This window comes from Eublepharis macularius, chromosome 2 (genome assembly GCF_028583425.1).
Source record: "Eublepharis macularius isolate TG4126 chromosome 2, MPM_Emac_v1.0, whole genome shotgun sequence".
NCBI lineage: Eukaryota > Metazoa > Chordata > Lepidosauria > Squamata > Eublepharidae > Eublepharis > Eublepharis macularius.
The window spans coordinates 190,705,408-190,732,961 of NC_072791.1; the positions used below are offsets into that span (position 1 = coordinate 190,705,408).

The 27,554-nt window shown below is 42.0% G+C and overlaps 1 protein-coding gene across 1 annotated transcript in view; it reads left to right on the plus strand.

The window, feature by feature from the left end:
* The window catches only part of TANC1 (tetratricopeptide repeat, ankyrin repeat and coiled-coil containing 1), a 201,141-nt gene that overhangs the window by 162,114 nt on the left and 11,473 nt on the right, over positions 1-27,554 (plus strand). Inside the window, exons 16-21 of the mRNA XM_054970196.1 lie at positions 5,521-5,757; positions 9,473-9,658; positions 17,077-17,155; positions 24,717-24,850; positions 25,165-25,288; positions 25,588-25,763. Coding sequence (XP_054826171.1) covers positions 5,521-5,757; positions 9,473-9,658; positions 17,077-17,155; positions 24,717-24,850; positions 25,165-25,288; positions 25,588-25,763 — 936 coding nt within the window. The remainder of the gene's footprint in view (positions 1-5,520; positions 5,758-9,472; positions 9,659-17,076; positions 17,156-24,716; positions 24,851-25,164; positions 25,289-25,587; positions 25,764-27,554) is intronic.

A 27,554-nucleotide genomic window follows, 5' to 3' on the forward strand; every position in this document is an offset into this window, starting at 1 on the left:
AATCTCCTGTAGCTAATGAAGTCAGTCAGTAGTCTGTTGGATCACTGACTAGCCATGTCATCTATGGGAGCAGCAGGGACAGGACAGTGCACATGGGATTTCCTTACTTGTGTATAAGTATTACCTTTTGGGGGATTTTAGTTGCCAGGTATGATTTTATTAATCTGACCTTCCTGTTTATTAGATGTCTAGATAAATAATAGTGTAATTTAAATGGATTCTTTTGTGGCAATAGCATGAATACAGTACAGATGAGAGGAGGAGGAGGTATTTGCATACTGCATGCATCTTAAATTGTGGGGCTACATCTCTGTTCATTTGTGATGTAATCAAGAATATGCAGGGTGTCTCATATGTGCAGTACATTTATATAGAAAAGTATAACTTTTACTTTGCTTGGTCTATGGATGGCAGCATATTAGCCTTTTGCTCGGAAATACCTGTAGTTTATCATTTTAAAAGTGGCAAATTACATAGATTATCAGTGGATTTCCCAAAGAAATACAGAGAAGTATGAACATGTAAAAACAGTATTATTGCCTTGGTCCTAAATATCTCAGTCCCTTAACTCCAAGTTCGTATCAGTATTTGCAATTTTAAGTTTTACTTTTCATTAAAGGACTACCCTCAAATGGTTAATTTGGAAAACATTGTGAGAATAATTTTGCTAGATACTTTTTATTATGGTATATAGGTTTAGAAAGAGCATTTTGATTCTTTATTTCCATTGATGGATTTTATTTTATTAGAATGATGCTAAGTGCTGTTTATAGAAGTACACTTAAATTATGGTCTGGATAAACAATGTCACTAAAGGGAAATGTTGCTGAATATATACCATTTGGAATAAAGGCTTGATTAGAGAAAGTGGTGTATTGACAAAGTAGTTGACTACTGTGAATTGACATTGGGACAAATGCTGGAATGACGGGATGGGTAGTTCACTGCCATCACCCCATGTTCTTGGCACAGTACAAGCTTCTGCCAAAGCTTGAGGCAAGTGGAGCAGTACTGAGACTTTCAGACAATGGGTTGGATCCTGCCAAATTTTCCTGTGGGAAAAGAAGAAGAGGTCCCTTTTGACCAGCTGGCTATGCCAGGATTGTGAACAAAAGGCATCGGTAGGGGAACTGCCGTGAAAAGGGGAGAAGTTTGGGTGAGATCAAGTGGAAATGTTTTCATGATCCAGTCACCGTGTCTGACCTTAAACTTCTCTGTGTAACCATTTCTGGCTGCAACCCATTCTGTTAAGGAGTAGCATGAAAGTTAAGGCAGATTATTGCTTTGTATTTGCTACCTCTTAGTCAGGGCTTTTTTTCTGGGAAAAGAGGTGGTGGAACTCAATGGGTTGCCCTCGGAGAAAATGGTCACATGGCTGATGGCCCTGCCTCCTGACCTCCAGACAGAGGGGAGTTTAGGTTGCCCTCCGCGCCGCTCAGCAGCGTGGAGGGCAATCTCAACTCCCCTCTGTCTGGAGGTCAGGGGGTGGGGCCACCAGCCATGTGACCATTTTCAAGAGGTTCCGGAACTCCGTTCCACCGCGTTCCCCCTGAAAAAAAGCCCTGCTCTTAGTACATTTCAATGGATTAAATTGCTTGATGCATATATTTTTACATGTTTTATCTATATGTTTGAATGGTTGGTGCGTCACATTGTGTACCCTTTAAACATATCAACTTGTCACAACTGGGGGCATTGAGTAGTACTGCTTTGTCAATATTTTATTTGCTGCACTGCTGAATCAGCACCGACTTGATACCATCTAAGTAATCAGCAAATAACCATTTTCTACACTGAATTACGGTTTACTTATATTGTTGGACAGGAACTAGTTTATTAATAGGTTTAATCTGTACTTGTGTTGTTGCTGCTGTGCATTGTAGACATCTCATTCCATAGATATGCTCAAGTATGACAGTTCACAGAATAGTTAGCTAGTACTTGTGAGAAGCAAAATATTGTATTGGGCAATAATAATAACAACATTCGATTTATACACCGCCCTTCAGGACAACTTAATGCCCACTCAGAGTGGTTTACAAAGTATGTCATTATTATCCCCACCACAACAAACACCCTGTGAGGTGGGTGTGGCTGAGAGAGCTCCGAGAAGCTGTGACTGACACAAGGTCACCCAGCTGGCTTCAAGCGGAGGAGTGGGGAATCAAACATGTCTCTCCAGATTAGAGTCCTGTGCTCTTAACCACTACACCAAACTGGCTCTCAAGTGAGACATACTTGTTCTTCTAAATGGGTTTTCAGTTGCAGAGAAGTTTATGTGGTATATATTTGTGTTAGGCGTAGTCTGTGCTTTCATTTTATTGTCATATGATGGCCGTCTTTACTGAAAGATTGCCTGCTCTGTTTGCACTGGCCTAAGAGTTTATTAAGTGCAAATTAAGGGTGTGCAATTAGGGGTGTTGACTAAAAAAAAATCAGTGGATATTGGGAAGTCCATAAATGTCAGCAGTCCCGTATATTTGGTTCCTCCCATACTGGTTTGGTATTCGGATCTGTTTCTTTCCCCCCAGGATTCCCAACTTAACTGGGTCCATTATTTTCTATGGGATATCTTTCCAGGGCTCTGGAGTTTTTTAATCAGATGGCACCAAAATTGCAGTGGAGTGAGAGCTGCCTGTCCCCTAAAAACCCTCCTCCACCATTTCAGGAAGATTCGATCAAGGGTCAGTTCTATGGGCCCCTGAGCAAGGTGCCCCCATCTACTCTCCATTGTTTCCTATGAGGAGAAAAATCCAAGGCAAAGAAGCCTCAGCCAAACACACAAAGTCTGATCAAAAGCCTCTTAAGGTAAAAAGAACTAACAAAGCCCATCAGAACCACTGTCAAACCAGAGAAGCCCGGCAGAGCCGGCAGGTAGCAGGTAGCAGAAGTAAAGCACAAAACCAGGGCAGCCAAGCATGCAGTCCAAAAAATCTCACTCTGAAGCTGCCTACAGCCCAGCCAGCGTTTCCCTGGACTAGGAGAGAATCACCAAGATTGAACAGACAGTTCAGCTCCCCCTAATGTCTCATGCCATCTACCTTTGAAAGTTGCTTCCCCCGCCTTCCCTTTTTTGCATGGAAAACCTTCCAAAGTAAGAAGAACAAGCTGTTGTGACCTTTAGTAGGCCAGTCCCAGTTATTCCCAAATATTTTAGGAATAATCACGGTTGGAATCCTGGTATATCCAAGGATCTTGGATATAGATCCAGATTCCCAAATGTATCTGGAAAAAGGCAATAAGATATTTTTCAGGTATGTTTAAAAACCAGAATTACCAAAGCACACATAGTCCAAATGATGAACTATAAATTGCATTATTTCTCTTTGATCAACCTACCACTTTTTTGTATGACCTATGTGTGACCAGAACCAGTACCTCAATAAAATTTCTTTATGATCTAGATTCTGCTTCTGTGGTTCCATATTCAAACTTGAATAAAAGATTTCTATGAGTTATATCAGTTTATATGAACTGTGATATTTTTCTAATTTAACCAAGGCTTGCTTGTTTGTGCTGTCAGGTCACTAATCTGCCCTAGTTTGGCACACAGTCTCAGCATGATTTAATCCTGGCAAAATCTGATGCTGTTACTTCCCTGTGGAAGTCAGTGTTTCAGGTAAAATGGAAGCTTTGAATCTTGCCTTTAATGTTCAGCTTCAGCATCTGACCTAAGTCACCGTATTATTGAAGATGAATTTTTTTTCTTATAATGTCTAAATTTGCTTTGTTTTCCCTACATGAGTATTTCCTTTTTCATTATAATCTTTGAATGTTGCATCATACTCAGAACCTCCTGTATAGACTTTATAACCCCAGAGGCCATTGGTTGCCTTGAACCAGTCACTATTTCTCATCCTAACCTCTTCCGCAATGCTGTTATGTGGGAAAATGGGAAGGGAAAAAGAGTCTGTGTCCCTCCCAACTTCCTCAAAGGAGCAGCAGGATAAAAATGTGAGGAGGATGAGTGATATTAAATGGAGCCATGGACATTAGAGATGGAAAGCCCTTTCCAAAATAAGAATGGGGCTTTTTAAAAAAGGAAGTTGCGCATAGGTTTCAAAGTAATTCAGTTTTCCATGGTGGTTAGGAATTGTCACCTACCTGGAAAAGTGTTGGCAACTCCTCTGAATGGGATTCCAAGATACAAAGTGGTTAACCTGTTCTTTGTGTGTGTGTGTGTGAGAGAGAGAGAGTGAGAGAGAGAGAGAAGCTACAAATGACGCCTGACACAGGTTGGACACTTGTCAGCTTCCTTCAAGTTTTGATGGGAAATGTAGGCATCCTGGTCTTGCAGCTGTAATGGAGAGCCAAGCTGTAAAACCAGGACACCTACATTTCCCATCAAAACTTGAGGTAAACTGACAAGTGTCCAACCTGTGTAAGGCATCACTTGTAGCTTGGCTCAGAGAGAGAGAGAGAGAGAGAGAGAGAGGTTGCTCCAGAACTGGCTCTGTAGATGAGGTTGTTTTCAAATTGCAAAAAAAAAAAAAATGTTGAGGCTGGCGCCTGTTTGTTGTGGGCAAAATGCTATTAAGAAAATGCAAGCAAAAGGGTGTGTGTTTGATCTGTTTCTCCTGTTCCCTTTCCCATCACCAGACAAAAACACATGCTCTACATTAAGTTTTTAAATGTTGTGTCTATTTGTGGTTTTCCAACAGCAGCCAATGCATGTGTGAATCAGTAGCCTGGCATGGATAGGTGTCTCATGATGACAATGTTGATAGTTATGAAATTGCATTGGGGAAGCAGTAACACCACACTAAAAATATTATTATGCATACAATGAAACAGAGGTGGATTTCAAAATTGCAGAATATTGCAATAAAGCATTGTAATATATACAAGGAACAAAACAATGAAAACTGGCTAAAACCTTGTTTCCTATTATAAAAATGTTCTTCTGGACAATTCATTCACATTTTTCAGAACGACAAAACCGGGGGAGGCTTCCTGACCTCATCCAGCAGGCCAGTCTTCTAGGTAGGAGAGTAACGGCAAGTAAAACTATCTGAACAACGAGCATTGTTTTATATTAAACCATATTGACTGGGTTAAAAAGGTAAGGTAGTCTGCTGTGCAAGCACCAAGTCATTACTGACCCATGGGGGACATCGCATCACAATGTTTTCTTGGCAGACTTTTTACGGGGTGGTTTGCCATTGCCTTCCCCAGTCATCTACACTTCACCCTCAGGAAACTGGGTACTCATTTTACCGACCTTGGAAGGATGGAAGGCTGAGTCAACCTTGAGCCGGCTACCTGAACCCAGCTTCTGCTAGGATCGAACTCAAGTCGTGAGCAGAGCTTGGGCTGCAGTACTGCAGCTTACCACTCTGTGCCACAGGGCTCTGCGCCACAGGGTTTACAGGACTGAGTTACTGGAAGGATTATTCAGTGAAGAGGCATCTCTTTTGTTTGTCATTTTGAAATTCATAACAAAAATTAGTTCAAGCATAACTGAACTGCATCTTAATTTTTTTTTAAAGATGATGAATTAGATTTCATTTTTCCTTCTAGGTGAGCCGTCTGCTGATTTTGGGTGGTGCAAATGTAAATTACAGGACAGAAGTTCTCAACAATGCACCCATATTGTGTGTTCAATCTCACCTTGGTCACGAAGAAGTGGTCCTTCTTCTGCTGGAATTCGGTGCTTCAATTGATGGTGCATCAGAGAATGGAATGACTCCACTTTGTTGTGCAGCAGCTGCAGGCCACATGCACATAGTTTCACTACTATGCAAAAAGGGAGCAAAGGTAGGTTAAAAGGATAGCTTTTAGTTTCCAGCGTGGTTTGTGGAACTGTAGTGGGCACAGGTGCAGTAATGCAACAGGCCTTTTTCAGCCTGTGGATGTCTTTAGAATTCTGACACAGGGTGGTGGGTGCAACCACAAAATGGCTGTTGCGGGAAGAGGTGTTACCCTAAAAGGGGGGTTCCTTGCAAGTTGAGGGAATTAGCATACAAGAAGATGCTGTGCGTGGGAGTAACTGCAAGATCTTCCACCACTTTATACCAGATTGTTCCCTTCGAGAACTCTCAAATAAACAGGCAGCTGTCTAACAGGAAAAGTGTCTTTATTAACAGAGAAATAAAAGGCAAGCATACAGAAAACGCACACAGCACACGTACAAGGCTAACTAAGAAAACAGTGAGGAAATGGGAAAGCAGTTTCAAGGAGGGCTATAGTCACCAGTCTTGAAGAGGAAAGTTCTATGGAGGCAGCAGTGAAGATGGCCAGTGCTTTACAGAGAGAAGAGTGGAGGGCTCAGATGTATCAGGGAACGTGAAAGGGTCTAGAACACACACACTGAGCACATGGCAGGGCAGTCCAGTTATATTGTGGAATGTAGCCTGGGGCAAGATTGCATCTTCTGCCCCAAAACAATAGCTTAATGGCTTACTCTGGAGGTGAGACAATAAATTGGCAAAGTCTTGCTTCTGCATATTTAGGCAGAACTATAGATGAAAATGGTGATTGATGACCCGTGATTGCTGGATAGGAGGGGCTATCAGATCCCTGAATAGCCTTGATTAAGGAGAAGGAAAGGGGAAGATTGGAAGGGTGTGGATGAGATTAACTCAGGAACTCCTGGAAGACCTCTTTTGTTTTAAATCTTTGCATTACTCCAGGATGTGGGGCTGCTAGTCAGCAGGGCCAGCGCGCCCATAGAGGCCAGGTAGGCGGTGGCCTCAGGCACGAGGGCCCTGGAGAGTCGCCGGAGGGAGTGTTGGGGGCGGAGGTGCACGCCGCGAAGCTGGTGTGGCTGGCCCACAGTTGCTGCAGCCAGCCAGCCCTGTGCTGCCGCCGCTGCCACACGCCCCCAGCCAGGCGCAGCAGCCATGAGCCGCTGCCAGGGCAGCGTGCGGAGCGTGGAGCAGCCTCCACCCGCCACCCCAGCCATCCGCCGGCGAATGCTCTGGCTTGCACTGTACGATGACGTCATCGCACGATGACATCATCGCGCAGTCCATGGCGTGCGTGCGCTGCGCAAGCGGGTTGGGTGCCGCAGGCACCAGAGACCCTGGCACCGGCAGTGCTAGTCAGTCTCGCCTCATGATTGACGTTCCAGTAATTTTCCATTCCAGCTGGATTGGGAACCATTCTGCCTGGCCCAGCAGCATATCTTGTGCTCAGGGCACATGAAGAGAATGGGCTTATGATATTATCATATTCATAAACTGCCCTTTAGTGTGAGGAAGGGTTTGACTACTAACAGAGGAGCCAACCACAGCATAGCCATGGAAGAAGGCCCAAATGCAGAGGACAAGAGGAATAATTTTTTTTAAAAAAATACACTGGAAAAGAGGAGAGAGAGAATAAAATCAACACTCTGGTGGAAACTGCTGCTGAAACTTTATTTTAATCTGCCTAGTCATCATGGATAGGCTCTGGGAGAAACAGGTTTGAATCCCCACTATGCCATGAAGCTTGCTGGGTCACCTTGGGCCACTCTCAGCCTAACCTACCTCACAGGATTGTGGGGATGAAATAGAGAAGAGGAGAATTCTGTAAGCCATCTTAGATCTCCACTGGAGAGAAAGATGGGGTATAAATACAGTAAATAAATAAAATAGCTCTCCAGTGGCCAAAGAAGCCCCGCTGGGCAGTATCCTCACCTGGCCCACCAACTTTTGGCTCCAGGAAAGGGGTCAGTGGTGCACCCATGTCAGGGACCCTGATTTAGAGTATGGTGCAGGAATTGAAGCAAGGCAGTTATGCTACAGGGGATGCAACCTTAATCCTGAAAAATGAACTGCATCAGCTAAGCAATTTCCATTGCTTTGTGGAATAATATGATTGATAATATGAGTATTAATTTTTTTAAAGGTAGGTAGTCCCCTATGCAAGCATCAAGTCCTTACTGACCCATGGGGGGATGTCGCATCACGATGTTTTCTTGGCAGACTTTGTTATGGGGTGGTTTGCCATTGCCTTCCCCAGTCATCTACACTTTACCCCTGGGAAACTGAGTACTCATTTTACCAACCTCGGAAGGATGGAAGGCTGAGTCAACCTTGAGCCAGCTACCGGAACCCGGCTTCCGCCAGGATTGAACTCAGGTTATAAGCAGAGCTTGGGCTGTAGTACTGCATCTTACCACTCTGCACCATGGGGCTCTAAGTAATAATAATTATTATACTGTAATATGATATTGGCCCCTGCATACACTGAGATCAGACCAGCAGTGCCTTCTGACTATCTTGTTATTTTGGGTTGTCGGTCTGACTTTTACCGGAAACTGGACTATTTCCTTGGCAGGCCCCTTAGTTTGAAACAGCCTCCCTGAGGCTGTATGCCAGATCCTCCTAACTCTTACACTGCAATCCTAAGCAGAGTTACACCAGTCTAAGCCCATTGATTTCAATGGCCTTAGACTGGAGTAACTCTTCTTAGGATTGCCCTGTTAGAAAAAGCTTGTGAAATTTAACTAAGTCTTTGAATAATTAAGAAGATAAAATAGGAGGAGGAACAAAGCAAATGCAGCTCGAATACTAGTGCTGTCTAAGTAACGGGGACATTCAGTGAAGGATATGCAGACGTTCAGAAGGTGAAACCATGAGATGTGTTCAGGGAAGTCCTAGACCGGATACACATCTATACACATACTTTGAGATCAGCCTGCAGCATAAATATTTAATGCTGCTATTCTGCTGAGCCACTGTTGCTTGCAGCACCTGATGGATTGCTTTTTTATATGCCACTGCAGCAGTGTACAGAGTGGCTAATAGCGATTCCTTGCCACCAGTGTGAGAAATATAGCATTGGCGTAAAAACGAATTATGATAATAAAAAAATTGCATGGTGACCTGCAGTACACATTATACAGAAGGTGTGGTAAAGGCATCATTCAGAGGCTGTTCTGGGTCCAAAGTAGACCTGCTGCTGCTCTGCCACTGCTGGGAATGCAGGGAGACACAACATTGTGATGTCAGGGCACAAGTAGAGATGTTATGGGGAGGAATGGTGCAGCCAAATGTGTGTAGTAAATATCTAGACTTTAAAGTGGCGTCTACATGGTAAAGTGTAATGCGTAGACTCTGCAGTCATTTCTCTAAAATGAAAGTATGAAAGACGCCCATGAATGAAGAGAAATAAAGAACTCCTATAGCTGTTGGTTCATTTTTAGGATTTTGATAGGGAGAGCTGCTGCAGCATAGTGGTTAAGAGTCTGGGATGTAAATCAGCACTCTGCTAGTTCAAATCCCACTACTGCCATGAACTCTACAGGTGGATAAGCCACTCCTCTCGGCCCCAGTTGTATTTTAGAAATAATAGTAACAGTGACTTTTTTCACCACTCTGAGAGTCCACGCTGTTGTTGTTGTTGTTATAATAAAATGTTCATACTATGCTATCTCTGAGACTCTTGCAGTACTCTTATTCAAACTCTGACATTGACCTTTGGTAATACATCTTGTTTTCTGATCTTTCTTACCACTTCTCCCCCACCCCATTTCCCCATAATATAGATTGATCATTTGGACAAAAAGGGACAGTGTGCTTTAGTTCATAGTGCTTTAAGAGGCCATTCTGATATTCTTGAATATTTGCTCAACATGGATTGGACAGCCTCTTCCCATCTGCAGAGTTCACCGACAAAACGGCAGGCGCTTCAGCAGGCACTGACAGCATCTTCCAGCATGGGACATTGCCAGGTAAACTTGCTGTAATGGCATTTGTTGCCTTTGAAAGCACTTAGAGCACACTGACTTGTAAACACCGCTATAGCACCGTTGATATTAGCAGGACTATATTTTCAATTAAGCGAGGCTGTGAACAATGTGCAAATTGGATATGAAAATTCATGTTATTAAAAACAAACAGACAAAATGTCTTGTTTCTCTCATGCTGGGAATGTCTGTATCTTTCTCATCCAGGAAACTGCATTTCTTCCTTAGAAACAGAATCCAATTACGGTAAATGCATTAGGCATCTTAAATTAGGAATAGTGACGAGCAGATTCCTCCAGCACTCTCTCACTTGGTTCTAACTTTAATCTACAGGTTTTGCTCCAACAATCTTCCATTCACATTTTTCAGCACTTTGAGAAATAGAAGTATTAAAATGAGAATATCCCGGTTTCCCCAGTGTTCACGGAGACCACTGACAAAGGGAGGAAATGTGTTTTAAGTATCACGGGAAAGTGCTCTCACAACCCTGATTATTAGGAATCCTTCCTGAGTAAAATATGTTGCACAGTAATAAAAGCCAACAAAAGAAGAGTCTCTTTTAAAAGAAAAATTAACAGCTTAAGACTCTTGTCACACAGAATTAGTTAAAAAGTTTTTCTCTTTTCCTTCTGCATGGCAGGAATACACAGCTCTGTATTTCTGTCTTATAGAAACAAAAAACAAGCCCTTTCTAAAGAAGATCTTTTCTGCCAATTTTTTAAAAATGCTTCTCAGGACTCAAGGGGGTAGTTTTGAAGCGGGGGGGGGGGGGTTCTATTTATATTGTAACCCAGAACCAGAATATGTATTGCATGCAGCCAAAGGCCATCACAGTCAAGCAAATAAAATGCGTAAGCAAAATATAAGCACCAAACAATAAAACTCTGATGTTAAAAACACATAAAAATATATTAAAATACACAAGCACCTTTGTTATACATAGGTGAAGGAGTCTCAACTAGGGGTATGCGCTTCGGGTATCTGATTCGGGAAAAAATGGGGATGGGGGGTTTGTTCCCCCCTTCAGTGTGCTCCGATCCCAAAGCGGGAAACCCGAATCTTTTGGGGATGCACACCCCTAGTCTCAACCATTAACTACAACTCAAGCCCTGATTTTCTTAGCTGCCAGGGCAAACTGTGCTACACCATAAAAGAAGAGTAGATCCAGGTCGGAAAGGAGGGTTAATTTTTCCATTACAGAGGAAGAGTCAATGCTTTTTAAGATTTCACAAAGAAATTTATTCCTCGGATCTGTATACAAAGGGCAGAATAACAGATAATGGGGAAGGTCTTCGGAGACTGAAGCTCCACAAATCCAGAAAGAGGCATCAGTTTGTATTTGTGTGTAACGACTGTCTAGAATGGCTGAGGACATGATTTGAAACCCCAGAGAAGTTAAAGCCATTCTAAGATTAGAAAAGGTGATTTTGGTCAAATATGAGGTCAAATATGAGGCTCTGCCATGGTCCCTGTTGAACAACTTGAACCAGGGAGAAAATTTGGAACAAAGAGTTGTACTTCTGTCCAATGCAATTCATCTTAAAGATCCAGTCTTATATATTGAAACCAGGATATTTGTAAAGCCAGCAGAGCAAACGGCGTCTGAATGCAGCAGTGTATTGTTTTGCCTTAAGAGCAGACTAACAGAGAGATTCCTTTGCTTTATCCGAAATCTAAATAAGGTCAAATGCAAACAGGCTCTCATAGAAGGTAACCCAAGTTCAGCCCACATTAAAGCTGTGGGAATGCCACAAGGCAAAAGCTAGAATTCTCTTTAAAAAGACGTTTTGAATTGGTTCCAGGGTCAAAGTCAGACATGCATTTCTGTTGTGGAAGAGCTGTCCAACAGGTAGAGGTGCAAGATTCAGTTGCGAAATTTGCCCTAACAGGGTTTTGCAGCCATCCCTAATTATAAACCAAGCAAAACAGATCGGTTAGCAGTTGATAAGACATCTCTGAAATGTCTGTATTTTTTTAAACTGCAATTTTTGTACATTAGTATAATAGTTCTATTCAGTAACAGTTGATTGTGTGGAGCTCGTATATTGATGATACTTAATAGGTGGGTTTTTCTAATCCTATTCACCTGCATTAGGATAACATCTCAGCAGTTACAGATTCACAAGTAAGGGAATGAAAAATTACAGTAGGATTTCTGTCTCTACAATGGTGCTATAAAGGATTATATAGCCATAATGGAATGTATGACTGCAGTTTATTTCTTGGAATTAATTATGTTTGTACTATTCTCCATCTGCCTCTACTAATATATTTATTCGTACAATCACACTTGGCTTGCAAAGTCCATCCCGCATAATGAGTATGTGTGTTTTAAAAACATGTTTTATTGCCATTTTTGGGCAAAATTGTCATTTTGCACTGTATGCTCATGTAAAGGAAGTTTTCTGCTTTTAGAACTTGTATAAATGGAGGAGTTTCCTGGACTTTAAGTAAAAGTCCACATTTAAGTCAAGCCTTTTTATGTTGCTGGGCCTCAGCAAGATTTTCGTTAAAGAAATTGAGTTCAGAATAAGCATGTAAGCTGGTATTGCTCAGTTTTGGTTACAGTATTACAAAGGTTTTTTAAAAAACTATTAAAACTAAATATTTCTGGCAAGATTTCAACCCAATTTGCTTGCTTTGTTTGCAGTTCCTTAATTTTATTGTCATATTTGGGTCTTGTAAGAGCTCATTAAAATAACTTGTCATGTAGAACATCTGAAACTTAAGATAAACAAATTCTTGTTTGCTTAAACTCTTGTATCAAGTGAGACAGAAAATTAATTTATATCAAGGATAATGTACTAGCATTAATGGATTATATGCAAAATTAACTTTACATTTACAGGATGAGCATATATACTAATAGTTGTTTCTAGCTTGTCCATTACACAGACTTCCGGTGGGTAAGGCTAACGATATTAAAATTACGTGCATGAAGTACACAAGCTGTCTGGAAGATCCAGTGCCACTTTTGTAAAATTAAGAAGTGGTGGGCAAACAGTGCCACTTTAATATTTGCTGGACTGGAGAAGAGCCACCCAAAGAGAAGTTTAGGATCTCTTGTTTTGTTGTTTTGGGATGTAGAAAGGTGAGGGTGCCATTGTGTTTGCCACTAGGTGAGAGCTAGTGTCCTCGTGTTTATTCAGTTCTACTCAAATCCAGGTGAGAGGTGGGTCTGGTTTTTTTGTAATGTATTCTGTGTTTTTATCTTCTCAAACCCTAGTGAGAGGTTGCTCTGGATTTTTATATGTTGAGTATTAGTTGTGGGAGTGAGAAAGGATGCCACAATTGGTAGTGTGTGGGGTAGGGGGGATATATGGTGATGGGAAAACAGCAAGCCATTTAAGGGGAAGGGACAGCAGACATTTGCAAGGTGTGGCACTTTCCAGTTCTTCTTCCAGTAGAAAAGATGCTGGTAACCATATCAACAACCCACCAGGCTATTAAATCCTGCTGCTAACCGCCAGGCCAGTCACAAGAAAAACAGCAAGCAATCCAAGATTTAATCCTAGATAAAATGGCTGATCTGGCATTATCACTGAAGCTTGGCTGGGGGAGGAGCAAGGTAGTTAACCTTTCCCAGCTGTGTTCCCAACCTTTCCCAGCGGTGTTTGCTGATAGATCAGCAAAGGTCTGTCAGGCAGAGAGGTGGTGTTGCTGTAGTCTATAAAGATTCTATCCCCCTTGAATGGTGCCTCATCCAGGACACTTCCAGTTTTGAGACTTTGTACCTAATGTCGAGACTGAGAGACAGGACAGGAATTACTTTGGTGCATCGCTCACCCTGCTGCCCAACAGTCTCCCTGCCTGAGCTGAGGGAGGTGGTCTCTGGGGTGGTGCTGAGGACCCCTTCCCTGGGCTGGTTGTTCTGGGAGACTTCAACATTCATGCCAAGGCTGCCTTGTCAGGAGCTGCTCAGGATTTCATGGCCTCCATGGCAACCATGGGCCTGTAATAAGTGGCCTTATACTTTGTACAGGTCACACAATTGATCTGGTATTTTGTTCTGGCTGGGAAGAAAGTGATCTGAGGGAGAGGGAATTGATGGCAGTTCCGTTGTCATGAACAGATCACTATCTGCTCAAGTTTAGATTTGCAGGGACACCAAGACTCTGCAAAGGTGGAGGATCTCTTAAAATGATCTGTCTCTGGAGCCTGATGGATCCAAGTGGCTTTCTGATGGCTCTACGGGATTTTCCTGTTGATATGATTGGTGCTTCTGCTGATGCCGCTTGTTTGGGTTGAGTTTGTGGGGATTTCCCCCCCACTCCCCCTTTTTTCGTCCTCGCTGCTTGGACTTCTGGAATGACAGGATGGCCTGGACGGTTGACATGATCTCTCCCAAGTGTTTTCTCTCGAGTGTTAATGCCCAGATAGCCCCTAGGTTTACTGTGGGCAAACAAAAGACAAACGAGATAGCTACAGTGATAATGGAGGAAGACTCATCATAATGAATCTGATAAGACATGCACAAAAGCTCATTTTAAAGTATACTCTGTAGCAGTGATGATGCCAAAGAACTAATGGTTTTCTGCCGCCATTGTGTCTACACAGTGTAAGCCAGCAGAGCAATTCTGGGTGGTCAGTGACTCAGACTCCTTGGTGGCCCACTGTGACTGTTTTGCCTCTGCATTTTGCAGATAAAATCTCTTGCATCCATTCCAACTTACTCTACATTAGCAGTGACAGGGTCAGATGGTGCCAGGGTGCTGACTTGTCCAGTTGTTTGGGACACTTTTTGTTTATTCAGTCTGAGAATATGGATAGGATCCCTGGCCTACCATCTGCTTGTATGACCCTTGCCCTTCCTGCCAAAGAAGGTTGGTTGACTGGGTCCAAATGATAGTTAATGCCTCCTTGAGTTGCCCCAGCCTCGAAACAGGCTGTGGTAAGCCCACTTCTAAAGTAGCCTACCCTGGATCCAGGAGATTTTAATAACTGTTGACGAGTCTCAGATCCCTGAGCAAGGTGATTGAATGAGTGGTGGTTGGAAAACTTCAAGCTTTCCTGGATAAGGCAAATTGTTCAGATTCTTTCAAATCTGGTTTCATGCCTTGTTGGCTGCACTGGTGGATGACCTGTCCTGGGAGATGGGGCAAGGGACTGCAATTCAGTCGATTCTCCTGGACCTTTCCGTGGCTTTCAATACGATCAATCGTAGTTTCCTTCTCAACCACCTTTCCAGGCTACAATTGAGAGGAACCATTCTGTGATCGTTCCAGCCCTACCTAAAAGGTAGGTTTCAGAAAGTGATGCTGGGGCACTGCTGCTGAGCCCTTTGGCCTGGGGTTCCCACAAGTTTCCATCCTGTCCTCCAAACTTTTTAACATCTACATGAAACCACTAGGTGAGGTTGTCTGGAGATTTGGGCTGAGTTGTCACAAATATGCAGGTAATTTTCAGCTCTTATCTTGTGCTTTCAGCTGATCACAGGGAAGCTGTAGAAACTCTGAACCAGTGCCGGAAGGCACTTTTGGAGTACATGCAAACTAAGCTTAATCCTGATAAGACAGAAGTGCTACTGGTGACCCAGGATTTAAAGTGTCACCCGTTCTGAATGGGGTTGAAGGTCTCTAGTTTGGGAGTGTTCTTGGACCCAGGTCTACGACTGAATAAACAGGTGGCAGCTGTGGCCAGGGTTACCACCCTTTTAACCAGCTTTGACTGGTTAGCCAGCTGCGGCCTTCCCGGGACAGGAAAGATCTGGCCACTGTGGGACATGGCCTGGTTGCATTAGATTAGATCGGGCCTTTTTTTCTGGGAAAAGAGGTGGTGGAACTCAGTGGGTTGCCAGCACAGGGGGCAACTCTTGGTGGGAGGTAGTACCCCTGGTACCACATGCATGTGCGCAAAGTGTGCGCATGCTCCCAGGACTGCACAATGACGTCAAATTGGGCCAGCTGGAACAAGGGGGAAGTTTTTTAAAGTTTAAATCACCCTCGGCAAAAATGGTCACATGGCTGGTGGCCCCTCCCTCTGCTTTCCAGACAGAGGGGAGTTTAGATTGCACTCTAGCGGAGTGGACGGCAATCTAAACTCCCCTCTGTCTGGAGAGCAGGGGGCGGGGCCACCAGCCATGTGACCATTTTCAAGAGGTGCCAGAACTCCGTTCCACTGCATTCCTGCTGAAAAAAAGCCCTGGATTAGATTAACATGATGTACTCAGTGTGGGGCTGCCCTAGAAAAGTGTTCAGAAGCTTCCATTGGTGCAGAACGCTTCAGCCAGAATGTTGACTGGAGTGGGTCTTACCACTCCTTTGCTCATCTACACTGGCTCCTGCTGTGTTTCAGGGCATGATTCCAGGTGCTGGTGCTGACCTTTAATCCCTATATGATTTGGGACCAACATACCCAACCACTTCAGAGGCCCTGCTTCAGGTGCCCCTGCCTTCCAAGATTAGGCAGATGACATCTCAGGAGAGGGCCTTCTCAGTAGTGGCGTGTAAACTTTCTCCCCAGAAGACTTACCTGTCCCCTTCAGTTGCCGTCTTCCCTCAGCAGGTCACGAATTTTTGTTTTGCTAGGCATGCTCTCAGAGATCTCCCTCCCCAATGTTTGAACTGTTGTTTTCATCTTTTCTATTTATTTTAAGTTCTGATTTTAAATTGTTTTAATGGCTTTTAAGATGCAATTTTAATTTGTATGTTTGAATTTGTTAGCAGCCGTTTTGGTGGCCTTGTGAGCGCAGAAAGGCAGAGTAAAAAATCTTAATAAATAATAAATAAATAAGTATAATTTAAAATTATAGTTTTAAAAACTATTTCCTCTCCAGACTGACCGGTCTCCAGCCACCAAGATCTGTCCAAGTTTTTGTTTTTGTTTTAAGCATGCCTTTGATGAAAAGGTTTTTACACTCACAAAATCCTTTCCAAATTGCATCCTCTCTTCAGTAACCTCTGAGTATCAGTCACAGAATCCCTCAGTACGAAGTGAAATTCTGGGGCATGTTTGAGTTGCCGCAGTCTGTTTATGAGAACTTGCCAGATGAACTTTATGCCCTCTCTGAGACCAATACTCCCCTGTGGCTGTGTGTGGCAAAAGAACAATATTGGTAAAGGTGGGCAATCTGTCTCCTAAGGTTTGCTACTGCTGATTCCATGAAGGACTCCAACATTTGCCAAAATAGCATGAAAATCAAGCTTTTACATTTTCTTTCTCTACAGAACTCATTTAAAAGTAAAGGGCAGAAGATCATCTCTAACAAAGCGCATCCCCTACTTCAACTTAGGTTAGCATTAGCTATCTTAAATGCGTAGTCTTGGAAGTTCACGGTGCCCCTTAGATGCAGCTCATTGTTTACGGATCTTTCATAACGAGGTGCTGTAGAAGTTGATATCTAGTTGTTTGGTTTTTTACATTTTTCTTTATTGGCTGATTAATGTTTTCTTCCTCCTTGGCAGGTGGTTCGCTTTCTGATAAGAATGGAAAAGGATCCTAAAATAGACATTAATGAAATTGATACCCTGTGGGGAGAAACTGGTACGTGTGTTCTGCGGGCTTTTTTCTTCCAAAACAATCGGTCATGTAAAATTTATAGTAAAATTAAGACCAGATGTGATTGTTGTTGTTCTGTTCATAATGTAAAACAAATATCAACAGTTGTTGCAAGTGTGCACGGGGATATGAAAATGAAATCTTTTTTTCAGATTTGCAGAAGTAAGTATGATCATGCATATTCTTTATTTCTTCCATTTTCAAAAATTATCTGTTAACAAATTTGTATGAAGGGAATAGGAATGAGGTAGAAAATAAGTTAGTGGGTTGTGGGGAGGAAGAGGAGGGATCGTTCCATAGGACAGTAATTGCTGTTTGATTATTTATGTTATGTAGAAGTAATGGGGTAGAGTTGGTCAACGCAGCCACAGATTCCTAGTGGCGATAGGAGGAGAGGGTCCAGCCTGAGAGGATGTTGATTTGGAAGAGGCTCAACCAAGAGCACACTCAGTGGGGTTTAATAATAATAATGCATTGCCTGGAGAGTGCTAGAAATCTAAAGAAAAATTTTGTCATGACCATGCACCAAAGTGTGTATTCTGTATTTGTGTGAAGTTGCTATACAAGTATAAAATCTTACCTGGAATTTGACATCTTATATTGCTTTTTAATTTTTTTCCCAAAAAAGAAATCTTGCTCATATCAAGGCAGGCAGCCTCTGAGCTTGAAGGAAACTTAGAACTCAGAGAACTAAGGAGAATTTGGTGCCACACACTGTTCCTTGCATCTCTCTAGTGTGTAGGTAGTAGGTTTAATTGTATATGGCAAAGGCCGTCACAATACAAAGTTAAAAACAGTAAAAATAGAAATCTTATCTTACAAGTGGCTCCAGTCACTGCCTTTATAGGCTACTTATACTTAGTCTGAACTTCCCCCATGGAGTTCCGAGTCAGGTTCAAGGTGTTGGTTTTAACCTATAAAGCTCTAAACAGACTGGGGCTAGCATACCTGAGGGATTGCCTCTCCCCATATATACCCCAGAGGGTGCTGAGATATGCAGGTAAACACCTACTGGTGGTCCCTGGCCCCAGGGAGGCTCGACTGGCCTCAACCAGGGCCAGGGCATTTTTGGTCCTGGCCCCAACCTGGTGGAACTCTCTGTCGGAAGACACTCAGGCTCACCAAGATCTTCCCTCCTTTTGGCAGGCCTGCGAGATGTTTCGCCAGGCATTTGGTTGAGGCCAACATTAAATCCATCAATGAGTCTCCCTGCCAGCCTCCCACCTGTGGGGGGGGGGCATAGAGTCACCTGGCCCCCGCATATGAGCAGCTGTAGGATACCATCTCACATCTTCACCCTTTTTATACGTGATGAGTAGGTGAATTGCTGTATTGTAAGATTTCTGATTTTATTGTTATGCCTGTATTCCTTATTTTTGTTGTAATGCCCCCTGAGCCTGCTCACGGGGAGGGTGGGCTATAAATCAAATAAATAAATCAACAACAACAACTTCTTTGCATTCCTGAAATCCTTCCTAAAACCTTCAGACCTTGAAAACCTGCATCTTACGAACCATATACACATTTATGCAAATACAACCGACTAAAACTCATACTTAATTACAATTGCTTTAATCGGCATCCCTAATTTATACAAATGAACACTCAAATAAATGGCTTTTGGGGAAAACAGATTTTCAGAAGGTCATCATGTCAAAAATAATGCATTCTTTTAAACCTAGACTAAAAAGTGCCGTTACAAAGATGGTCCTTTGTATGACTGTGAAAGAAATTTCTAAGACTAAATAGAATGAAATACCTGCAAGGCTATGTTTTTATGTAAAAAGTGTAGTGTCTGTGAAACAGAGGCAGTGCCGAAATAGCACTTCCAGTGCAACAAAATGTATTAGCCAGCTTATCGTATTATATTGTGTTACAGCAACTTCCAACTATTGTGTTTATCCTGCCTTCAGAATTTCCTCTCCCTCACCCCAAGTTACCACTTCCCTCAACATTCTTGGCAGCAAACCAAAGATCTGACAAAGATTATTAGTTTTCTTTTAGCCTAATGGGATACTCTCATATTTTCCATTTTGATTTGATCAGTTGGCTGTTCAGCTGCTCATTTAAATTCTCTCTGCCTTTTTTTAAAAACTCAGAGCAGAAACATCTTTTGCAAAGTGCAGTAGACCAGACAGTGGCCTTTTCAGCAGTGTGGCAGGCATTCCTGCACATAGTTTTGCCTGGGGATCTTGTTTGCTTAAGCCCACTGCAGGCAATTCTTCAGCCTGCTTATTTCCGAATATGGTATACTTAGGACACATTGTTTCTGCATCTTAAATGACCTCCAAGAATCTAGGAGCTGAGAGTGATAGATAAGAGCCAGGCAGGTCTCGGGGTTTTTTGTTGTTTTTTTAAACAATGATCAGTTTGGTCTTATATTAACAATACTTTAAAAAATAAGAATGTAAAAAAATGGTCAGATTGTTTGAGTCTAAATGGTCAACACAGTCTTTTTATGTAGCAGATGCCATTAAAAAAAAAAGCATTCTGTAGTCCTGCTTTTCAGAAAGAAAATCCAGGCATCTTGTTTTAATTCATTCAGAGCAAATGATTTACTCAATTAATTACCCTGCTATTGACTTGCGCTGTAAAGGTGGACTATAAATAAATAAATAAATAGATAGATAAGTAAAAGCACCTTACAAAAAGACTCAAATACAGTTTAAACAAACAGCATCTTAAACAAACAAAATACTATTTAAATAATTTTTTAAAGAACAGCATCCTGAGCAGTTTCCAAATTTCATGGGGACTATTCACACTTTGGCCCTTGGCTGTGAGTACAAGCTAAAAGCCAGTAACCCTTTGGCTCACACCCAAGGACTTACACCTCTGGCTCACCTAGATTATAAGTACCTGCAGATAAAAAGGAAATAATAAGTAGCTGCATAAGTAATCCAATTATAATTTGAAAGGAGTTAAATGCAGGCAAATGACTATCCAAACAGGCTGGATATTTAAGCAGATTACACAGAATGAGATTAGTACAATCAGTATCAAGTACGGGTGTGCATCCCGAAAAGATTTGGGTTTCCCGCTTTGAGTTTACCCGAAGCGAGAAAAAAAACTGGAAATACATTATGGTATCTACTCACTTCAGTATGCTCCATAAATATTCGGAGCATACTGAAGTGAGGGGGAGCAACTCCCCCACCCCCCGGGGCAACCCCTCCACCCCCCACCCACTTACCTGGCTGGAGGGAGAGGGGAGGGTGATCAGCTGGGCAGCGGGCTGTGGTGGCGGCACCGTGGTGGTGGCGGTGGCAGCATGCACGGCAGCACGAGGCTGTGATGGCCCAGAGCCAGCCGGCTCTTCTGCCGCCGCACTGCCTCCTGAGCCTGCAGGGCGGAGGGGAAGGCTGGAGCCTCCTCCTCTGCCGGTCCGCGGCCCCATGGGTGGCGGGGAGGGCCGGAGCAACCACTGCTGCCAACACTGCAAAGGTAAGTGGGGGTGGGGGGCTGGGGCTGGTTGATGTTTAAAGGGACCCACCGCTGCTTGCAAGCAGCAGCAGAGCCCTTTAAACTCAGCCCTGAAACTTTCCGAAGCATTACAAATGCTTTGGAAATCCTGAATCTTTATGGATCGGGTCCGATTCGGGCATTCTTTCCAATCAGATTCCCAAACCGCACATGACTAGTATCAAGTACATTTCAATACAGTATCAAAGACGTTTCCATAAACAATGCCATAGGATAAATAGATACAAGGTTACTGTCTTTTAATGTGTTCTTTAACCCTATTTTTAATGGTGTAATATTTTTTGTTGATATTCTTATTTATCCCCTGAAGAAGCAACAGCAAAACACGTAAGGGCAGTATATTTGAATAAAACAACTTTTCCCACTGCACCGTTGTTCTTTGTTCTTTTCTCCCTCTTGACCATTCCAGGCCAGGGTAGCCGGGTAAGTGCAGAGGAGGAGTGATTCCCATCCCCGACAGTTCATGCATCTGAAGTGAACTCTGACTCAAGAAAACTTATGCTGGAGTAAATTTTGTTACTCCTAAAGGTGCCGCTGGACTTCTCATTTATTTTTCCACCTAGATTAGTTATCACTTCATTATCAGCTGTGGAAAAGACCTGCAACTCAATACATATGACTAGAGATATGGCATATTCTGGAGATGAGGTCCCCCTTTCTCTAACCCCCCTGCTGGGGTGGGAAGGAAGCAGCCAGGCATCCATTCATCGTTCCTGGATCCTTTGGGAGCCAACTTGCTGCTGAAAAGCAGGATTAAAATCAAAATAAATAAGCATCCACCAATTGTTCTGTTAAGGACTGAAAGCTCATTGTCATTGGGTATCCATATGAATTCCCTTGAGTACAGACTAACTGCTATCTGTGTTAGTAAAGGGGTCGTTCTAGGCAGCTACACAATTAATTCCAAACAATATAAACATATGTATCAAGTCACTAGTCTGTTCTGTGCTGTCTTCCCTTCAACCATGCTTCCATTCTCTGAAAGCTGCAAAACACCATGAGCTATCTCATTAAACAACTCAGTATAATAAATAAGCAGACATTCCTTCTGTACATGGATAAATATGTATTATTGTTTTTCAAATATATGTAGACGCTGTTGTGATTGATAAAATTCATGTAAATCCTTACTGGGCTCATAGTGGTATTTTATCATCATGTATTTTTTCAGTCAGCAGATACTAATAGGGCTTTTTTTCTGGGAAAAGAGGTGATGGAACTCTCTATTATCATATGTGTGCGCGCAAAGTGTGCGTGCGCTCCTGGAAATGTGTGATGATGTCACTTCCGGAAGTGCTGTCACTCCCGGAAGTGACGCCGCTTCCCAAAACCCAGCACAATGCATTACGACGAGGTAAATGTTAGTAAGCTTGGGAGATTACACTATTATGAGAAAGGGTTTGTTTCCTTTCTGTATACTCTGCAAAAAGTGAAATCTTCCATTCCCTTTCCCAAACCTTTCATTTCTTTGGAATCATATTTTGAAATATTCAAGAAGGAGGGGGCCTCTAAATATCCAAATCCCATCTCACAAATCTAAATTCTAACAGATTCCCTCTGCCAGCGTAGAAAAAAAAATCCAAAATTCCATAGAGTCTGAAATTCCTAACCTAATGAATATTGAATTTTCAAATTTTCAGGGAGGGTTTTGCTTTACTGGAGCAATTCAAAATTGGATACTAACTTTAGCTGCATTAGATCTATACTTAGTTTAAAATGGCTTCTTTTTGTTGCCTGCCAACTCTACCTTACCAATGGCTAAGCTGTTGTGACATTGTAAAATGCTCATAAATATTCCAATGTTCCAGACAAACAATATTCATAAAAACTTCCTTAACACCCATATGTCCACTGCAATTTCAGTGATGTTAATCAGCTGAGGGTGGGGAGAACCATTTGAGTTACAGCTATTAAGATGTAAGAACACTTATATGCTGATGAATATATTTATGAAAGCCTTCTGTGACTTGGACACAGCTATCCATTCCTAGCATAAAACTGGAATAACCATAAATGATATTTTAACTAATGCAAATAACCATACCGGATATATTTAACTAACACAGAACCAATCTGCATTCAAAAGCTGTGGGAACCATAACAATGTCAACTTCAGTCAACAAAAGGATGAAAGCAACACACACACACATGCACAGCCCCACCCACCCCCATGAAAAGAAAGCAGAGTGAACTCAAAGCAGCCCACACACACACAGCTCCCCCACAGCCCCCATACCCCATGAAAAGAAAGCAGAATTAACTCAAAGCAGCACACACACACACAGCCCCACCCACCCCTGGATGAAAATAAAACAGAATGAACTCAAAGCAGCACACACGTACACAGAAACCCCTGAATGAAATGAAAGCAGAATGAACTCAAAGCAGCTTAGCCTCCTCTGGAGAGCCCAGCGCTGGGTCCCAGCTCATTCGCTCTCTCTCTCTTTGTGTCTCTCTCACAGAGGAATCCTTTTCAGAGCCTGCGCCAGGCCTGAGCAGCATCTGCTTGCTTGCTTGTTCTCTCTCTCTCTCTCTCTCTCTCTCTCTCTCTCTCATTTACTCAAGAAAGCAGAATGAACTCAAAGCAGCAGAGCCTACGGGGCCGAAGGAGGAATGAATCACATGGCAGATTCTAGAGCTGCCGGATCGCTGTTCCGGAGCATTCCCCCTCAAAAAAAGGCCTGCTAATAGTACAAATACTATCATGTTGAGGGTTCATGAAAATTTTTAACATTAAAAAGGGGTCCTCATATTCAAAAAGGTTGGGAACTACTGGACTAGAATATTGTAGTGGAACTAATTTCATGAGCATTGTGATAGTGTTAGCTATTTCTGAATCTAGCATTGTTTAGCCAGAGATTTACAGTGGGGAGCATCACCTATGTTTTACCACTTGAACAGATTTTTTTCTAGCACCATTCGAAGTGTTATAATTATGTGATAATGTGGTTGTAGTATCAAAACTACATTATTTTGCAAGGACTTGACACTCTTTCATCAATATTGACCTTAAATGGCCTATATTCACATAAATCAGGTTGCACTTCTTGTATATACCATCTGGGTGCCCCATTTGCACAAAAATGCACAACGGAAAGTGTTCTTATTTATACTTTATACACTGTTCAAGAACTCACTTTTCCAGAGACTTATCAAAGCCTGAGAATCTGGGCAAGCATGTCAAATCCTTTTTATTCAAATTGCTTGCTGTCTAGTGTTAAAGTGGAAAGTCTTTCTGTCTCTATTAGAACTCTGTCTATAATGCTGATTATGATTATGTGTGCAAAAACGATCAAAGACATGTTAGCTTCCCAGTGGTTTGGCATGATTTTGTATCCCTAATATTAATCAGTTCACTCTAGTACTGTCACATTATCTAATGTTTCCAGTGCTTTGGTCAGCCCAGCGAGGACAAGAGGCTATAATAAGAGGTTCATAGGTACAGAATCAAAACCACATTCTTAGCTGGTTTGGCTCATCCATAAATTATGGCAATACTTGGCTAGAAGAAGCAAGGGAGAGAATTGCTACTTTCAAAAAATTGCTATAATCTTTGTGCTACTCCCAAATTAGCAAATATAATGAGAGTGCTGCTGATGTTACTTACTACGTTAAAGATGGGTCAAAGGAATCAAAGCTAGAAATAGGAGGGGAGTCTGATGAGATGGCATTATAAATATGGATTTGTATGACCAGCAGGTAGGAAAGCCTGTCTTTTTAATCAGCAGAACATCATGAACACTAGTGGCATTATATGAATTTTTTTTTAAAAAAAATCTTTGATGTGCTTATAAAGTTGTATAAGACAGATACAAATACTTGTCCTGCAATTTGTGGTCATGTAGTCGTTGTCTTAGACCAGTAAGTTCAGACATCTCTGCTATGTGCCGTTTTAATTAACGTTAGTATCTGAAAACAACTTACTTTTTTGGATAAGAAAAAACATTTCAATTTCTTGTCTGTCTAATTAACATTGTAAAAAATATACATAGAAGGTTTGCATCTTAAAGCTTTTTTAAGTCTTTAAATTTGGTAGACTAAAAGCATGCTTCTTTCTCATCAGCTTTGACAGCTGCTGCTGGGAGAGGAAAACTAGACACCTGCGAACTGCTACTCGAACATGGTGCTCTAGTAGCGAGAAATAATAGGAGAGGGATCCCTCCACTTTTCTGTGCTGTGCGCCAAGGACACTGGCAGGTAGGACACGGAGATGAATAGAACAACCATTCCAAGTTGAATTTTGGAATATGGGGAACTTCTATTACTTTAAGATGAAACCAGGCATTTAAACATTATTTTTGAAAGAACTGCAAGTGTTTGAACTACCAAGATGGTTCTTTGCTTCTAGAATGCAATAGGAATAGATGAATTAGTTCTGTACAAGGGTGGAGTTCACTTTTCCGTTGTTGTATCACACCCCAAAAGAACAGCATAGGTTACTGCTGGTCGTGCATTCAAGGGTGTGCATGTGCAGTAGCGCAATCGGGATTGATTTACACTTCTGTTTTCAGATTGCAAAACTACTACTGGAACACGGGGCTGATGTAAATCTAAGTGACAAACAAGGCCGGACACCATTGATGGTGGCTTCTTGTGAAGGACATCTGAGCACAGTAGAATTTCTAATTTTCAAAGGTAAAATAAGTAAAAGTGTTCAAGACTTCAAAATACCATTGTTCATTTTTCATGCATTTCAAGCCATGTTAAAAGCTCAACGTATAAAATGTCGCAAGGCATGTTTTTTTTAAAAATTAGTTACACTGTTGCACAGTTACATTACATTGCATAGTCTCTTTTAGAAGTATGGAAAAGAAAAGCCAAACTTCTAAATGAAAGGGTATCAAATGAAATTTTGGCTTAATTATTAGGATTAGGACTGAGAATTTATGTTTGGGAGACTTTAAAAAAATGCTTTTATGTGTTTGCTTTGAAAGGTGCAGACATTTCATTGCTGGACAAAGAAGGTCTGACTGCACTGAGCTGGGCTTGCCTCAAAGGACACAAAAGTGTGGTTCAATATTTGGTTGAAAAAAATGCCACAATAGACCAGACAGACAAGAATGGGAGAACACCCTTGGATCTAGCAGCTTTCTATGGCGACTCAGATATTGTAAGTCAGGTCAAATACTGAGCTAACTTGCTGTAAAATTTCACTATTTGAAACTAAGCCAGAGCACTAGGATCTTATCCCTTTGAATGTTAATGAAGCAAACTCAAGCTATATGTATTCTATACATTTCAAGGTAGTAGTGAGACACCTTTAACTGAAAAAATATATACCCCTTTTTCTTTTAATATATTGAATATCTAGGAGACCTCTACAAGTTGGATCTGTGTACTTCACAGTGTAGGAAGTCTTTGTAGGGGACCCACCACGGAAAGTAGGGATTCCATCCCCCCCCCCCCCACAACTCCACTCACCTGGCTGGCAAGGGGATGGCACATATGCAAAGAACACGCATACTTTCACACTGTGCTGAAAAATGAAATCATTTTTTGGCTCAGTGGGTGGGAACAGCACAAGAGAACAGTATCCACTGCCCTTCCACCCCTGGTTTGGCTCTGGGGAACCTGGCATCCCTAAGGAAAGTCTTTTTTCTGGATTCAGACCTGCTTCCACTAAACTTACACAGCCTAATAGTAGGTCGTGCTGTCAAATGAAGCTTCGATAATGAAACTTGAAAGAATGAGCCAATGATAAAAAGGATTTAAAAATTAGTTACTGCTTACGGTATTTGCTTTCACCATCTTACGAACTTACTCCATTCTACTGTGAACCAACAAGTAACTGTTAACACTGTACAAGAATTTGTGAGATACAGAGCTGTATTATTATCTTGCAGGATCAAAAAATACCCCTTTAAGAACTTATCAATTCAGTCATGCACCAAAAAGCATGGCCTTTTGTGTGCCATGTAAGCAATATAACAATATTGTATGCTCTCCTATGATCTACCTGCTTACAACTTAAGGTTTCATGCACCCACACGTGACCTTGGTCTTTCAATCTGAATCTTCTTCCTTTGCAGGTTAGGGACCAATACTGATGCTGGCATCAGTGTTATGTAGATTGTTAGTAAGACCTGCTGAAATGAATGATGTAGAATGCTGACTTGAATAATGCCAGTTTGAAAATACATACTATTTTCCTTTGCTGATCACATTAACGGGCTACATCTTTGGAAAGGGGAAGGGCAAAGGGGTATAGAATAATGACATAAACACTTTAAGGAGCCTGAATGGAATAGTTGAAAGGAGGTAAAGAATCTACAGAGGGATCGAATACAGCAGTGAGTAACTGGATGGAATGAAAGTACAAATACTGCAACAAATAGGTAGAGTGGTAGTGTCTGAATAAAGTAAAAGAGAAATGCCGCTTTCTAGTCCTTTTCCATTCATCATTCTCTATTCTCTTTTCCATTCATCACTTCTCAGGCTTCAAACAACAACAACAGTGATTTCTTTCATAGGGTAAGAGGAAGCTAAGGATTTTTCCTGCCTTCCTCTTCTCTGGAAACCTCCTTAGAGCTTCAAAAAAAGCTGATACATAAGTTCCTCCATGGAGAAAATGCCATGGAGGACATGGCACAGGGCATTGTGGGGTTGCTGTGAGGAAAAGGCAAATATTGCTCCCACTCTCCCCTACAGTGATGTAGTCTCTTGCATTAGCAGAAGCTCTCCTAGCAGAAAAATGAGAAGAGGAAATGTCACTCGGTTTCCCCCTCTTCACAGCATTCTTCCCTGCTTTATTGTACTTTGTTCACTGAACTCCTGTGACTGCAGAGTACTAGCTTTTCAAAAGGCTCAGGACACTGAAGGGGTGGAAGAGAGCTGCATTGGCGAGCAGGCTTGCAATCCGTAGCATCCAACAACGCTCTGATGAAAACACAGGTGAAGGGCA